Source organism: Sus scrofa, chromosome 15, assembly GCF_000003025.6.
Source record: "Sus scrofa isolate TJ Tabasco breed Duroc chromosome 15, Sscrofa11.1, whole genome shotgun sequence".
In the NCBI taxonomy this organism is placed as follows: Eukaryota; Metazoa; Chordata; class Mammalia; order Artiodactyla; family Suidae; genus Sus; species Sus scrofa.
Genome location: NC_010457.5, coordinates 108465019 through 108482386, shown reverse-complemented (window position 1 = coordinate 108482386; position 17368 = coordinate 108465019). Strand labels below are relative to the sequence as shown.

General features: G+C 37.6%; 1 protein-coding gene across 6 annotated transcripts in view; it reads right to left on the bottom strand.

Moving 5' to 3' along the window:
• The window catches only part of PARD3B (par-3 family cell polarity regulator beta), a 1031031-nt gene that overhangs the window by 431101 nt on the left and 582562 nt on the right, over positions 1 to 17368 (bottom strand). For all 6 annotated transcript variants that reach the window (XM_021075042.1, XM_021075045.1, XM_021075043.1 and 3 more), the window contains one exon: positions 3367 to 3552. In XM_021075042.1, coding sequence (XP_020930701.1) covers positions 3367 to 3552 — 186 coding nt within the window. The remainder of the gene's footprint in view (positions 1 to 3366; positions 3553 to 17368) is intronic.

Sequence of the window (17368 nt, the reverse complement as noted above, 5' to 3'; positions counted from 1 at the left end):
GCAGGGGTTTTACATCTGGTTAGAAGTAGCCTATCTTTGTTTACACCAGCAGAAGCCCCCAGGAGATTACAGCACACAGAATCCACAGGAAGAATTTGGTCATACTTTTCAAAGCAGTTTAGTTTTCAAAAAAAATCCACCTTCCCTAAAGGGAAAAACACCTTGAGAACCAATTAGCGGTATGAAGGTCCAGGAGAGAAAAAAGAGTGTGTTCTGGTAGAAAGATTATTTTGTTGATTTCAGGTAAAAACCTTGGGCCGGATGCTAAAGTGGACTTTCCCCTGTGTTTAGCTCTCCTCTGCCCCAGGGACAATGCAGTCTGCTATGTCTATATCTCCTGAACAGGGACAGGAACAAAGTCTCAAAACAATTTTTGTAAGACCTCATCCTGAATCACAGAACAGGTGGCAATCTTCTGAGGAGTAATGGTAGATTATGAGGAGAAGAGCAGAAAGAATGGAAAAATACTCTTCTGTTTCCTGGTGAGTCAGATTTCTTGTGAGCAAGGCTTAAGCCTCTCCCCTCTACACTGAAGAAAGTAAACAAGACAAATGGATATTAAACATTCACAATGAGACCAAATTCATGACTGATGCCTCTTACTATTTAAGATCAGCCATAAATATGCTGTCCAGTAGTTTTTAATGGTATGATTGTCTGACTCAGCACACCCTTGTCAGGAGAGAAATTTACATAAATGGAAAGTGAAATCTTTCTGCAAGAAATAGGACTGGTAGAAACTGCTTAGGTAAGAAGATGCTCACTTATACAAACATGGATATACAGATTAAACCTGCTCTCCAATACCTGCGGGAGCTTAAGTTATTGCCCATAAAAAAAGCTAAGATGTTTGCTTTTAATTTCCCAAAATTCATTTCAGTTTCAATTTCACTTGGAATAAATCCTGCAAATAGAGCCATCACTAGGAATAAGAAGAATAATGTTAAGTTGGTATCCACAAATATGACCAAGACTCACCCTCAAACATGGCACTTGTTTAGATGGCTTGGCTAAGGCTGACAAGTATTGTATGAGACAGCTCCAGGACAACAGCCCTGATCTCTAGAAATATGAATAGATGAGATAAAGAATGTTCATTGCAGGATGGCATAGCACAGACTCTGAAATCAGACTGCCCTTGTTCAAATCTTAGTTTAAGCAGTTCTTGGCTTTTAACCATAGGAGAGGCACTAACCATTGAAATCTGCAATTTGTCTATGGCCATACCACCCTGAACATGTCCAGTCTCATCTGAAATCTACAATTTCCCTTTGATTAAATGGCATGATAATATCTAGTGTGAATGTGAAGAATAAAATTAGAGAATTTACCTAAAATACTTATCATAGGGTCCAGCTTATGCCAAGCATGAAACAGGAAGAATGTTAATTGATGTTGATGTTGATATTATTTCTACCATTTCCCTTCAGCTCCTGCTTTTGCATTTCTGAGCCTGATTGGAGAGTTTGACAGAATGCATGATTGGCCCCAATTCTTCACTCTTTTCTACCTATACCTTTGCCAAAGTCTCACCATGGGTAGACTGTGTTTCCCTACTCCTCGCCTTGACCTTGGATTCAGCCATAGGATGCACTTCTGCCACTAGTATGTGTTAGGAGTGACAGTGTGCCAGTTTAGAGCCCAGAAGTTTCGAGGCTTCATCCATTGCTGCTGGTCCTTTGACACCAACTAGCCTGAGGGTCCAAGGCACAGCTGAAGTATGTGGAACACACACAGACCTGAATATTGACAAGGTAGTAGAGACACTCCAGCCTGAACCAGAGCCCCTCCATCTACTCTGCAGAGCCAGGAGGGGAAACAAAGGCTGATAGATGTATGATAACTGAAATTTTGTCAGTTACTTATTATGCAACAAAAGCTAACTGATCTAAGGAGTGCATTAAAGAGCTGTCTATCCACAATGCATTTCTTATTTCCCAAAGAAAAAGACATTAGCTCAGTGTCTAGTCTGAAGCAAAAGCAGAATGATAAATGTGAGATGACAAATGCTTCAACAAATTCAAGATCTTAGGACTGGGCTTGGTCGGGGGGCTGTGGCTCCTGTAAGTGTAACTACACCTCCCTGGTTTGAGTGGACAGGGCACACATGGTTAATAATCAAAATTACTTTTATATTTATTTATTTTCTGCTTTTTAGGGCCACGCCTGTGGCATATGGAAGTTCCCAGGCTAGGCATGCAATCGGAGCTGCAGCTGCTGGCCTACACCACAGCCACAGCAATGCAGGATCCTTAACTCACCAAACAAGGCCAGGGGTCGAACCTGTGTCCTCATGGATACGAGTTGGGTTCATTACTACTGAGCCACAATGGGAATCCCCAAGATTATTTTTAAGTGGCTAGCATTTATTCAGAGTTATACACACAGTGCTAGGCATTTTATATCTATTTTCTTTTTGTCCCCATAAAAGCACCAGGAGGTAGGCACTACTCATTTTACTCATTTTATATATGAGTAAACTGTGGCATATTGAGGATAAGTAACTTGTGTACATTAAAGAGGGAGAGTAGTTAAGGCAGGATTCAAACTCAGAAAGTCTCACTGCAGGGTAAGGATGGTGAGGACAGTTGATGATATGTACAAATGAATTTCCCCCCTCTCTGTAATCACTTCACTGTTATAATCACATGGTACATATTACTTTATTTGATCCCTAGAGCCGTATTAGGTATTAGGTATTATTATTCATGGTGTGCCAGTTGGAACACATGATGGTGGAGTTGCATTTGAAACCAGGAAAATCTAGTTAACCATCATATTATGTTAACAGCTATGATCATATTGCCCACCCCAGTGTGAAAGGGCAGAATCATGTTCTCTTTTTATCTGGAAATATATAAGCTTCTCCAAGTTCAAAGGCAAATATGCATTCCTGGCACCATGGTTATCTTCCAGTGTTTAAAATGTGATAAATGACCTTTAATTTCTGCTATAGTCACTCTCAGGTTCCACTGAGCTTTCATTCTCACAAGCACAAGAAGCACTGTTTCTTATTTGCTGCCTTGATGTCGACTTGCTATTAGTTTTGCTTTTCCAATTGTGTATTTTTAGAATCAATTTTGTTAGGTTAAAAATTCAGAGGAATCCTAACAGTAACAAAAGTAAAGCAAGAAAGAATACTAACCATGCTGGGTCCTTAAAACTATTTCTAAGACGTGAGATTAACCACTTAAAGTATGAAAACAAACAGTTGCCCAGATCTGTTCACACATCCATTTCCTGCATCTGGCAGGAAAGCCCAAGTGGTCTCAAGTCTTCACACACTTTCTCCATCCAGTCCCCAAGCACAACAGCTACTTCCCTCCATGTCTTCATACTGATGTACAAAACATCATTCTGACCCACCTTAAAAGCAGCACCTCCATGGATGATGGATTTGATAAAAATCCCCAAGTCTGTTCCAGTTTCTCGAGACTTGTTCCCCTTCAGGCTCACCCCAAGACCAGCAGAACCAGAATCATTTAGGGGGATCTCGAAGGTAAGCTGCTCAGTTGTCTCCAGGGAGAGCGCATAGCAGTCAGGTTCTCCTTTCTGTTGGGGAAACACACACAGAAAGAAGGATGGGAAAAAAGAAGATGAATATTTGTGCACTCAGATGGGCCAACATAGGTGCAATTGGCAAGGTGGGAATGATGGGACCTTTAACAGATACAATCCTGTTTTGGGTGGGCAAAGCCTGGTCTTCCCTCTCTGCAGGGGGCCACGACCACATCCTTGGAGGTGGTGGGGGCTTGGTTCTTGAGAATAGTAGTTGGTGATGATCCACAGAGAGGACCCTTTGGCAAGGCAGGCATAGTATTTGAAACATTCCATAAGTATTTTAAAATTCAGCAGAATATTCTCAATAATCAAGAGACTGGACATTGCTTATGGAATCTTAGGTACAAGAAAAAACCTTACAGATAACATGATCTCAACACCTTCATTTTATAGAAGAAATAGAGCTTAGTATAGAAACGTCCTAAAATTGGGGGCAACGTTTGACTTATAATCTAAGACATATCCTTTACCATGGAAGCAATACTATTGATAAAGACAATAGGATACAGAGCACAGAAAAAATTAAATATTAATGTTAGAGACATGATTTTTACAAGATATCACAAAATTAAGTTTCATTTTGTCAAAACTCATGCCTTATGCTTGCTTCTTTGGGTAGTGTAACTCACTGGCAATTGTTTTTGAACCTAAACGAAAAGGATAATGCACAACAAATCTTCATGTCCTCTTTGACAAATGACACATAGCCACAAGCATAGCTGTTCTAAAAACATATAGAGTATGGCGGCAAAAGGCATAATTAGGGTTCACATCTCCAGGGGGAAGCCTGTGGTTAGTCACATTTGGTCCCCAGGATTTCAAATACACAGTAGTGGGATAGAAACGTGCTGGCCACCTGCTAAAATGTATCAGTGCCCCTTCTGCATCCTTCTCAAGCTGGCAGAAATGTGAAACTCTGCCCCACTGTTTAACTGAAAAATTTGAAAATGAGATAGCCCTGGAAACCATCAACTCACTCGAGGTCGGAAGTTCCTTCCTCTCTGTAATTACATCTAGAGACTCTCATCTTAAGGTCACTTGGAGGGATGCTTATGTAAAATTATGTATTTTTAAAATTACTGTGAATGTCTGAATGTCAGTCACAAAATAACAACTATAAAATCAGAAGCAGCAAAGAACCCACAATTAAAACAGGATTAAGAGGTCTGATCATAGCCAGATCCCCTGACATGGCATCTTAACTCCTCCCCAAAGAGAGAAAGCCCATGCCTAGCTTTAGAGAAATAGTTCCTTCATTTCATTTCACTGTAAATGAAGTTAGCTGTAAAGATTTTGACAATGGGTAGTTTCAAAGAAATGAAACTTTATTGCTTAATTTAATAAACCTATTACAGGTAAGCTCTTTTAACTAACTCATTATATTACTATCTAAGAAACAAATCCCATTATTTGATACAAACTGGCTGCCTTTTTTTGTCCATTGGAAAGCCAGAGTTAAATACTAAATACAAATTATTAGCCTTTATTTTTGCCTTCCAAAATGCCCAGTTTAGAATCCATAACATTTCAAAATCGTTTGTTTCCAGGTCTCTCTGGGATTTGGTTAATTTCACTCTAATCAAGTTCCATTGAATTAGAGTGTAAATTAAAGAATGGTTCTTCTCACGAGAAGTTTGTGAACATCATTTTAGAGAAAAACTAGAAAGCTTCCCTAGCTTTTTATCTCCAGAGACAATGAGACATCAGGACAAGTTTTGCCTGAGTAATACCTTCAAACCCCTTTATTCTATAATCGATTTTCTTTCGGCAATTGTGTTTAATTCCCAATAAAACTAGTAACCACTATACTAACACCTTTCATTTGTTATATAAACGGTGAAAACGAAATAGAAATTAGATGGTATTATGGTTATCTCTTCATTTGAAACTTAATTTATCCTTTTTAAGTCCTTGATAACTAAGATCTGAAAATGTAACAGCAAAAACAAACTAGCAGCGCCCAGTGTTGGAGTGGTTTTGTGCCAAGTGCTTTACACATGGCAATACACATACTGTCCACCCCAGCATCGCGAGGTTTATTATGATGCCCAGTTTGCAGACGAGGAAACTGAGATACACAACAGATAAATACCATGCTTACAGTCCCTGAGACTTCTCAGCGTTGGAGCTTTGCACTGCACAGGCACTGTGGTTCCTGTGATAGATTCTTAACTGCTGTGCTATTTCTCAGCTTCTGTGGGCCACTGTAACTTAACCTAGCCACAAGAAATTCCAAGACAGATTCCTACAATGACAGTAACATGCCATTTGGTGTCACACTCTCCACCCAACTATACTTATGTTTTATATCTTTCTTATACTGTACCAGGCTCAAGTCATAATTAGTGGTCTCTAATAATAGCAAACTTCCCAATAGTGAAGGAAGCCATTACAGTAGTTAATACAGCCATTTCCTCTATTAGAATTAAATGTCCCTTTACCTAATGTCACAAAAAAAAAAAAAAAAAAATCAATATGCTGAATGGTCCCTCTGATAACTTTGGCTCAACTAACAATTCTGAAAATTAGACTCAAATATTATCATACAAAATTTTGTAGATATTTATATATATGCCATGTTTGTGCCTTTTTAGTAAGAATCAGAATATTTTTTAAGATTAATCAATTTAATATTTTTCACATATTCTTTATATTTTTAGCAGTCATACCTAGAGGCATCCATGATTATTAGTTACATTTTTCCAAAGACATTTAAAAAATTTCAAGAAAAAAATATACAAGTAAAAATCCTACAGATATTAGTAGTTTTAAATTTTTATAAATATATCAAGCTATATGCATTACTCACATTAGGTTTTTAATAGCTATACAAATAAATATTCAGATTATATCATATACATATACCACATTTTATTTAGTTTTGGATATTTTATATTGCTTTACTTTTTTACTATTTCAAACAATGCGGCAATAAACAACGTTTCATATAATTCCTAGTATTCAAGTGAGGGTGATTCTACATAGTAGATACCTACCGGTGTAATCCCTCTATTAAAGGTTATGCCAGGGTTCCCATCATGGTTCAGCAGAAATGAATCTGACTAGGAACGGGGAGGTTTTGGGTTTGATCCCTGGCTCACTCAGTGAGTTAAGGAGCTGGCGTTGCCGTGAGCTGTGGTGTAGGCTGGCAGCTGTAGCTCCGATTAAACCCCTAGCCTGGGAATCTCCATATGCGGCAGGTTTGGCCCTAAAAAAAAAAAAAAAAAAAAGAAAAAAAAAAAAAGGATATGCCCATTTACAATTACAAAAATTGATACTGCAATTTTTTTCTATGGGGTAATTATATTGATTTATACTCCCACCAAATTATATAAAATAGTGTTGACACAAAGACTTAATCACATGAGAATTTGACATAATATTAAGCATAAAAGCTTATGTATACAGTAGGTTTCAATATGTAACATATATTCTATAAACATATTCAGATTCCTACTCATCTACCTATATCCTGCCTGGCCTCCTGCCCTCCCCTTCCCAATCTATTTATATAGAAAAAAACATGGGAGTTCCCGTTGTGGCGCAATGGTTAACGAATCCAACTAGGAACCATGAGGTTGCGGGTTCGGTCCCTGCCCTTGCTCAGTGGGTTAACGATCCGGCGTTGCTGTGAGCTGTGGTGGAGGTTGCAGACGCGGCTCGGATCCTGCGTTGCTGTGGCTCTGGCGTAGGCCAGTGGCTACAGCTCCGATTCGACCCCTAGCCTGGGAACCTCCATATGCCGCGGGAGCGGCCCAAAGAAATAGCAAAAAGACAAAAAAAAAAAGAAAAAAAAAAGAAAAAAACATGATTATCTGCTACTATAATATGGACTATTGCTGCTTGCTTTATAATTGTTTTTGTTTTCCAAACATTTCCTAATCCTTATACAATGATGTTTTTAAAAGGCATTTATGAATATAAAAGGACCATTTGCTATATTATTGTACTGCCAAATAGAGAGATGGTAAACACATTTCTATAATGACACACATACACATTGACACACACACACATACACACATATCTAATATCATGTATACTAGACATAATATTTATACACCCTATGGTAGTATTTATCTATGTGTATTCTTTAACACTGTACACAATACATTACATGTATATATAAAACATGGGTGCATGTGTGTGATAGTGGCTCCTCTTAGAATCACCATGACCTTCATGTTGGTAAATCCGATAGTCAGTTATCAGCTTTCATCTTACTTGGTCTGCAGCAGCATGGCACTCGATTTATCACTGCTTCCTACAACTCCTCCTTCTCTTGGTTCCAGGATACCACTCTTCAGTGTTTATCGCCTACTTCACTGTCTACTCCCTTCCAATCCCCTTTGCCGATGCTTCCTCATCTCACCAATCCCTAAATACTGGTGTCCCAAGAGTTAATCATCTGATCTTTTTTCGTCTCTCCATTCTCACTTTCTAAGTTACATCATCTAACTCCTGCCCCCAATCCTTGGCATCACCTCTTCCCTCTGATTTGCATGGTGCTCCCTCACAATCCTGCAGACCTCCTTCCCTCCTTTCCTTTGATTCTGCGTTCAAATGCCAATTTATCAGTGAGGTCGTCCCCCATTCTACAATCATTCAATTTGAAATTGTTTTAAGGTCCTCCCAATACCCCTCTATCCATGTCCATTATCCTGATCTGCTTTTTCTCTGTAGCATTTATCATGTACTATATACTTGCTTGCTTACTTTTTTTAAAGGTATCTGTTGAATGCAGGAACTTTTACTATTTTAAATTTATTATTTTTATTTTTATTTTTTATTTTTTTAAGGTTGCACCTGTGGCATATGGAAGTTCCCAGGCTAGGGGTGAAATAAGAACTGTAACTGCTGGCCTATGCCACAGCGACAGCAATGCCAGATCCAAGGCACACCTGTGACACCGCAGCTTGCGGCAACACCAGATGCTTAACCCACTGAGTGAGGCCAATTGAACCCGCATCCTCATAGATGGGTTCTTAACCTGCTGAGACACAATGGGAACCCCCTTGAATGCAGGAACTTTTACATTGTTCTGGATTTTTTTTCCCCATCAACATACCACTGGTGCTTAAAATAGTGCCAGGCTAAAAACTTGGCACTGGATAAATATTTGATGAATGAGGAAATATATATGAGTAAGTGTCCAATAGTACATACTTGTGTATATGTATATATGTGTACCTGTGAATGTGAATTTGTGAGATTTTGTGTGTGTGTGTGTGTGTGTGTGTGTATACACAAACGAATAAACTATTGGCACCACAGTTGGTTCCTTCTCTTCCAATTTTCATTAAATTAAATGTTTATACAAATTAATTTTACAGTAAAAATAACTATAAAAAGCATAAAGTATCATACCTATGGGAAAGCTTAGAAGTGACCTAGTTTAATTTCCCTTTTCACACCATACTTCCTAATTTTAGGAGAGATAATACAGCTCAACCTCAACATCAAATTCTCAATGAAGGCACCAATATGTGTCACAGCTACTGATCTGTGATGGACATTGGACTGTTGATGACGTAAAATTGCATCATGTGCCTCAAATTATAAGTAAACATTCCAAACAGCAATATTCATGGCATATTCCATCAAGTTTGGTAAGCACTGTGACCAAGGACTCAGAGCTACATTAATTATCTACCTATTGTTTTACTGATCCATGCATATACATATAAGTATGAATACACACATATGCAAACAAAATTTCATGAGATAATACTTACGCAGAAGGCAACGCATTCTAATATTTTTATGCTATTTTTTAAAAATGTGTCACAACCCACTATATTGATTTCACAATCCAAAAATGAAGCATTGTTTTCAATTTGGAATGCACTGCAATAATGAATATATACAAAATTATTTTTATTAAATCAAAAAGGAAATGCAAAATTAAATGGTGAGTAAAATGTTAACTGAATTTTCTTTCCTAATTTTTATAAACTAATTTAACACTTTACCCTATGCACTCCTGGCCTTAACTAACCTTTATTCTTATTTAGACAAACTTTCTTAAAGTTTTTACAGATGTTATTCTGTTATTGTCACCATATGTATATATTATATATATATATATATATAATATATATATACACACACACACATACTTCCCTTCTCCTTCCCATTCAGTTATTTCTTTTCCTATTTCTCCATTCTCTCATTTTGTTCCCTGAAATAATGAATAACCTCTATTTCTTAGCATAATGATTAACCTCTCACAGTTGAAATTCAGATATGAGACTGGCCCATTCTGGCCTGAGTGACAAGAGTTAATCAACAAAGTTTTGCAAACAAACCAGATGCATGGAACAAATTTTCATCAAGCATCTACTATGTATCAACACTGTAATGTTGGCAACACAGAAGATAGTTGGCAACACAGAATATAGTTGGCAAAAAATTACTGAACAACATGGGAGGGCCTTTGTGTTTCATTCACAGTATAATCTATGGGAAGGAACAGAATTTAAGAATGGGAGAGAGGAAACAGAGGTATTTACATAGTAGCACCTTGTCAAATACACGATTTTTATCAAACAAACATCAAAAATAATTACTTGGCGTGGGAGGAGGAAAGAGAGGCAGGAAGATGGATGACCGAGAAGGAAGGCATCCATAGTATTAGCTTAAGAGTTCCAAAGGGCGCCATCTCTGGAAGCACAAATGTTCTTGTATTGCAAAGCAGTGCAAGTAGTAATAACCCAGCCTTTCAAAGCCCAGGGGAATTCACCAGTCCACAGGGCCAATATTCAATTTCCCAGAAGCCCAGGTCAGACCTGAAAGCATCCATGCTAAACCTTTTATGGCCCTCATTTCATTAAATGCTATGTGCTCTTGGCTCAGCACGAGCAAGTTCTGGATGTCTTTGCCTCGCCTCTCAAATGTGTAATTAGTCTGTGTTGTGAGCAGCTTACTTTATGCAAGAGTTATGTTTTACATGCAATCATTTTGTCAATTACCAAAACTCAAACAAAAGAGCTTTAAGGCAAAAAAAAAAAAAAAAAGAATACTTAAAAAAATAAAATAAAATAAAGCAGAAGCCATACCTGGCAATTCTGCCAGGATATTAAACCACTGTTAACTTTTGCCTAAATAAATTCTAAGGAATTTAAGGTGATGGAACTTTTGTTATAGTTAAATAAATTTTCACAACAATGAAAGGATAAGACACCTGAAAGACACTTAGTTTTCTGAAATTTTTTTATCTTCTGAAAAACCATGGGTAGCTATTATAAACATGAAAGGTTTTTGGCCAGTTGGATTATATAAAATTCCACATATGAATATTGCCCTGGAGTGGGGATCAGAGATTCATTCCAATAGCTGGGAGGTATTTTATTTTAGATTCTGCTTTTCATAGAGTCAAGAAAAGACAACAGCAAGAGATGAGCTGGGCACCTGCAAAGGTAAGTGGTGATCAAAGGATGATCATTGTCATAAATAGGGTAGGACTTTCCCACCATTGGGATGGGACCTCTTGGGAAGTTTACAATTAGACAGATTCTATTTTTAAGTCTTTTGCCCTCTGAACAATATAAACAAATCAATAACAATCAAATCATAGTATGGATGACTTTTTAAAATTCTGAATTATACTTAAGGTTGGTGAGAATTAACCCCAAACTTAATATTATACACAATCCCACAGAGAAGAAAAATGTAAGTTAATGCTGCAGGAAGTAGAGGATAAGAGTCACAGAGCTCTGTGTAAGCAACACTGTTATTTACTTTTACAGGAGGAAAAGATTTCAAATGCTATTCTTATAATTAGCTCAATAATCAATATTTTAAAAATATGTCTCTATGTGATCTTTTAAAGCATACAGTCATTCACTTTAAAGTAATTTTTAACCAAAGACCTGAAAGAAGAACATCCTATAAAATATTTGTAGTTGTGATACCTTTACACGGTTTGTTTTTTTTTTTTTTTTTTTTTTTTGAAATCCATTCTCCAGAAAGAGGGCAGAAGGGGGAAACACTGAAAGTAAGAGCTGATCTCTGACTGAACTTATCAAAAAACAATTTTCTTTAAGTAAAGGATTAATCTAATACCAGAAAACAAATGTCAAAAAATGGCCATTCTTTATTGCCTATTCAATATAAAAGTACCTTAATGTAATACTAAGTCAGAGATTAAAACTAACAAAAGTAAAGTCAGTCAGAGTTAAGATTCCCCGAGCAGCCTCTTTTCCCTTCATACTTACATTATATATAAGTGAAAGATCAGCAAATTTAACTATTTAAGGACACTGGGAGTTTCTTTTTTTCTCCTTTTCATATATACATTAAGGAAGTGAATTTAACATTTTGTGACATGAAACATAGCATAAATTAATATTTTATAATTCAGACAACATATGTTTTCATAAAACTAGAACCTGCTTTGCTAATATCAAGAAACAAGAGGTCTTTTTGTTTTGTGTTTACTCCTTCCTGAAAAAAAGGAGATGAGAGAAACCTAGTTGAAAATGTCTTTTAAGTATTTTATAGGCAATACTTCAGTAGTTCAAATACAAAAATTCACACTTTTTATAAATATAAGATTCAAGAATAAACAATACGATTGCAACAATCCCATGATCTAAAAAGGAAGCATAATGGGTCTGAGAGGAGCAGACCCATTTGAGAAAATGTGTTCTTAGGTGAAATACTTCTAATACACCTGCCATCAGAAATATTTTGTATGCCAGACTACATGCACTTAATGCCTTTCAAAGACAACTCAACCATCAAGGACAAAAGTGAAATATAAATACAGTAGAAAATTGACAGAACACGGCTATGATGGAAAAAATAAAAATCATTTAAAAAAATACACAGCATTTCAGGAAGTGAGCACCTGGTCATGGGTGCTCTCTCTACCCATAGCCCTGCCTTGGCCACCACTCTAGGAGTGGGTGGCAATGACTGAATCAGAAGGGCCCCCAGAGTCCTCAACACAGTCAGTCCACTGGCTGCTAGAGCTTCTTGAGGAAGTCTGGCCCAAGGCCATGCCCAATTAGGGCTGGCTTCAGCAACCAACGGACTGATTCTTTCTAAGACATGATCATTCTAAGGTGTAAAACACCAGTTATAATCACTGCATGTGAAGGGAAAAAAAAAAAAAAAAAAGAGAGAGAGAGAGAGTTTCCATGATGAAAAATTCTAGGGAAAGGGTTTATGTTAGGGCTTCCTAGTGCTTTTAAAAGTTAATACATATTCTCTAATTTACTTGACCATGGAACACATTTTTTCATGAAGCATGTATAGAGGAAAGTGTTCCGTCGTATACACTTAAGAGACATGATTGGATGAGAGAATAGAGGGAAGGTTAGGCTAGAAAGGAGTGGAGTGGAGAACAGAGAAGCCTCCAGAGAGAAATCCTCACGAACAAGGTCCTAGAGATGCTGCACAACCTCACGAACAAGGTCCTAGAGATGCTGCACAACCTCATGGTTCAAACTTCCAGCTCCACTCTTTCTGCATCACGCTTCTTTGTGCACCTCACACGTCACGATTATCATCCACAACAGCAAAAAACCATGGAAGGAGCGAACAGTCTCATGACAGGCTTCAAAAGATACAGAAGGACAAGTACATTCTGAAGCTTTTAGAATGAAGGAATCTTTACTCCAGAAAGGGGAGTAAATGACATTTTCCTGATAGGAAAATTAAAAAAAAAAATAAGCCAGTTTTGGATTGGGAGATTTTCTGTCATTCATTCATTGTAAAGATGACAAATTGCAGGTTATTTACACTGGGCTCTTGGGAAGCATGTGGTCACAGAATAAAATCTTACCATTAGAGTAAAAATACAAGGATATTTTACATAACACCTTCCATTCTAAGTCCGAGTGTCAGGGTTCCCACTGTGGCTAAGAACCTGAGGAGCATCCATGAGGATGTGGGTTCGAACCCTGTCCTCACTTAGTGGGTTAAGGATATGCCCTTGTGGCACGCTGTGGCATAGGTTGCAGACACGGCTCGGATCCCACATTGCTGTGGCAGTGGTGTAGGCTGGCAGCTGCAGCTCTGATTTGACCCCTAGCCTGGGAACCTCCATATGCCACAGGTGCAGCCCTAAAAAGAAAAACAAACAAGAAAAAAAGTCCAAGTGTCATTGGTTAGGGTACACATTCCTGTAATAAAGATAATACAGCTGTCTAAACAACTCAAGAATTCTCAAGGCAGAGGCTACATCTCAGGTACCTACATTCTCCCTAGAAGAAGGACCCAGTGAATGTTCTTTCACTTCCAGGTGCAAGAAGCTATGCTTAGGAAATTATGCTGTAAAGAAGTAACAATACTACCATAGTTTCAAGCAAGTAATATTTTCAAGGGGACTGGGAGAGGCAGAGTTTATTTGTTGGTTAAGGTTTGTAAGAAAATCACATGATAAAAATGTAACCATTTTAACTCTACCCTTTTCTCTGATGTCTGAGCATCTAATGAGACTCCAGCTGGAAACCAATCCCCTTTAGTATACTATTAATGATAAATAATCCTAAATTCCAAATAGAGATTGAGAAATCTCAGTGGGTAACAACTATTTGAAATTCATAGTACATGTTTACCACTGTAATGAGAATGCTCTTACCCTATATATAATATGCCATTTGTTGACAGATCTAATTTGCCTTTTGTCTTAATAATTAAATCAATTACTCTGTTAAAATTAATTTTCAGTTTAAAAAACTATCAAATAAGTCATTTAGGTTATATAGAGTATGAAACCCATTAAATTTGAAATGGGGATGTATCTTCCTATCCTCACCACAACAAATAAACTGAAGGGAGAGAGGAGGGACATATACCCAGAGTTAATTAGTGGGGAAAAGTGAATGAATGTGTCAGTCTGCTGTTGCCCCAAAACGCTGCATAACGAACCTCCCCAAACTGTGATGGAAACAATAAGGCATATTTCCATCTTATATCTCTGAGGTTGACTGGTGTTTGGCTGATCTAGTCTGGGTTCAGGTAGGCTGACCTCCCAACTGTGGACTAAGGGCATAGTTGCTCCACATGTTTCTCAGCCTCCTTGGACCACTGGGATCTGAAATAAGTTTCTCACATGACGAAAGAGAGGAATGCAAAAATGAAAGTACACTTAAAACCTTTGCCTACAAAACATCTATTAACATCTCAGTGGTCAAATAAATTCACATGGCCGAGTCGACAGGCTAAGGTTGGAAGTACACTCCATGCATCATGAGACCATAACCTGAATACAGACTACAATGCTGCTGTTTAGAAGTGAAGAATAGAGACCAATAATCCCATTCACCAACTGGGCAACACACTGGCTAACATATTCAAAATGTTAATAAATATTTTGTTGCAGGATAGCAAAATATATATGTGACACATGGGCGATAGCCAGAGTTAAAGATATGTCATAGCGCTTATGTTTCTTTCAATCATGTCTTTCTCTTCTTTTGGTATCACATTTTCTATTTGACACATGTATACATCTTCTATTGTCTAAATGTTTTTGTCTCTCCAAAATTCATATGTTGAAATCTTAATGTCCAAGGCGATAGTTTTTAAGAGGTGGGGACTGTGGGAGGTGACTAGGTCATGAAGATGGCACCCTCATAGTGGTATTGGTGCTTATATGAAAGAGATCCAACAAAGTTCCCTAGCTCTTCTACTATATAAAGATTCAATAAGAAGTCTGAGACCCAGAAGAGGGTTCTTACCCAGCCAGGCTGGCACCCTGCCCTTGGACTTGCAGCCTCCAGAACAGGGAGAAATAAGTCTCTGCTGTCATAAGACCTTAAGTGTGTGGTATTCTTATAGCAGCCCTAAGAGACCAAGACATCAGCCTATTGACTGGACTTCAGAGTGGCTTCTGTGTCTCTGAGATGCCTCAAGTCAGGGGAAGTTGGTAGCCTAGATCTGGGGAGATTCCTCCTCTTAAATCCCTGCACTGTTTCTGCCAGGTTTCTAAGAGGGCCTCTTCAGGTGGCCCCAGAGCCATAAATAAATGGCTTGTGCTGCTGAATATTGCCTCCCACTTTACATTCTTCTTCCTCAATATTCATCTTCCAAATGTTCTCCTTTGCTGTTTTATATATATACAGGAAGGCAGGACAAGGGTAAGGGAGCAATTTCAATGGCCTTAATTCCTGTAAAATCAGTGTGTAATTACAAGAAGTTTAAAAGTTCAGCATGCTTCCAATCAATATTTCCCTAGATGGAGGTTTAGCAGGACTTCTTTCTTCCCTGAACTAATGGATCTTCATTTTCCAACAAAGTCAAATATGCTTCAAAGACTAAACAAGGACTATTTCAGTTTAGTTCATGCCTAAGGAATTAATTAAAAAAAAATCCATCACAGGTCCATTTTTACTTGCTGATACATGAAAAATGAATCATCGATGCATAATGAGTGAATGAACATTTTCAGTTAAGCATTTTCCCGATGGTACAGACTTACACTTTTGATGACATTTAATGAAATCATATACATAAGGAAAAAATCTTTATTGCATGTGTGTGTGTATACATATAGTGCAGAAATTATTTTTACCTCAAAAAAATCTTACAGCAAAAGTATAATGGAATCAAAGACTCTACTCAGTGTTTCCAAACACCCAGACTTTGTGTCCCAGTGTGTAAGCTACTTTTCCCTGCTCTGATTTTATCAGTGGGAAAACAATTTCCCTTCCTCTGAATTCCCATTTTTTTGCCTTTCCCATTCTTATGATTCTCATCACTTTGTTTCTATTCTTATAATTATTTGCTGGTGTGCTGTCTTAATTCCACTTATAACCACTGTGATCTCACCAAAGGCAGGAATTCTCCTTTAATTTGACTTTGAATCCAGTTTAGTATCCAATAGAATGCATATGTATAAAAAGTATTTACTAGAGGATGACTTCATAAAAAATACTTGTTAGAGGATGACTTCATAAATTATCTTGTTGACACTTCTCTGCTTTAATGCCCTTCTTGAAATAACGGCATTACAAGGCCAAAAAAGAAAAAAAGTGACAGCTGTGTCATGCATCTTCTCTGTAAAAGCATTGTTTTAACACTTCTAGCCTAAATTTTCCAGCATGCTTGTTAGGTGGAATTAAAGTTAATTAATCACATGTTACAAGGAGCTTCTTTTAATTTTTAGGCAGAATGTCTCTACTTAAAAATCACTCCCTCCCCTTCTCCCACTTTGACACCCACTGTAAAATCTTACATACCTATCAAAGCCCATCTCAACTGTCACCTGCCCTCTGTGGCTGGGCCCTCATCTGGGTCTCTATACATAACTTAATTATAGCACTAATCACAGTCCAGTATGGTTATTTGTGATTATATATATCTTTAAAGACTTCATGGACAGCAAGGACCATTCCACTTCTATTTGTGCCACTAGCACTTATCCCAATGTATGTCTGCGAATAAGTGAATATTATTTAAAGAGCATTGCCAATAAGTACTGCATCAGTTAGCTCTTTTGCTGTAGTTCAAATGGGCCACATTTTTATTAATATTAAAAACTAATTTAAAAATTGTGAATTAAGTTCCAATATTTTGTAACATAGCCCACTAACACTACCATCATCAAATGGAATTTCGAAATGATAGGTGGTGCATTTGGGATCTCTTTAGCAACAGAGAGGTCTCACTTTCTCATTTCTGTAATAGTACTAAGCACAATCACAACCTGTTTGTCCTTTGATGCCGATGAAGTGCTGAGCTGTGGAAGAAAATAGCTTGCAAATGTTTCTAAGAACTCACATTTATTTTGGCTCATCTGATCACCATATCCGCTCTTGAGTTTTGGTATGGGGTGGAGTAAACCTGTCACTCACTT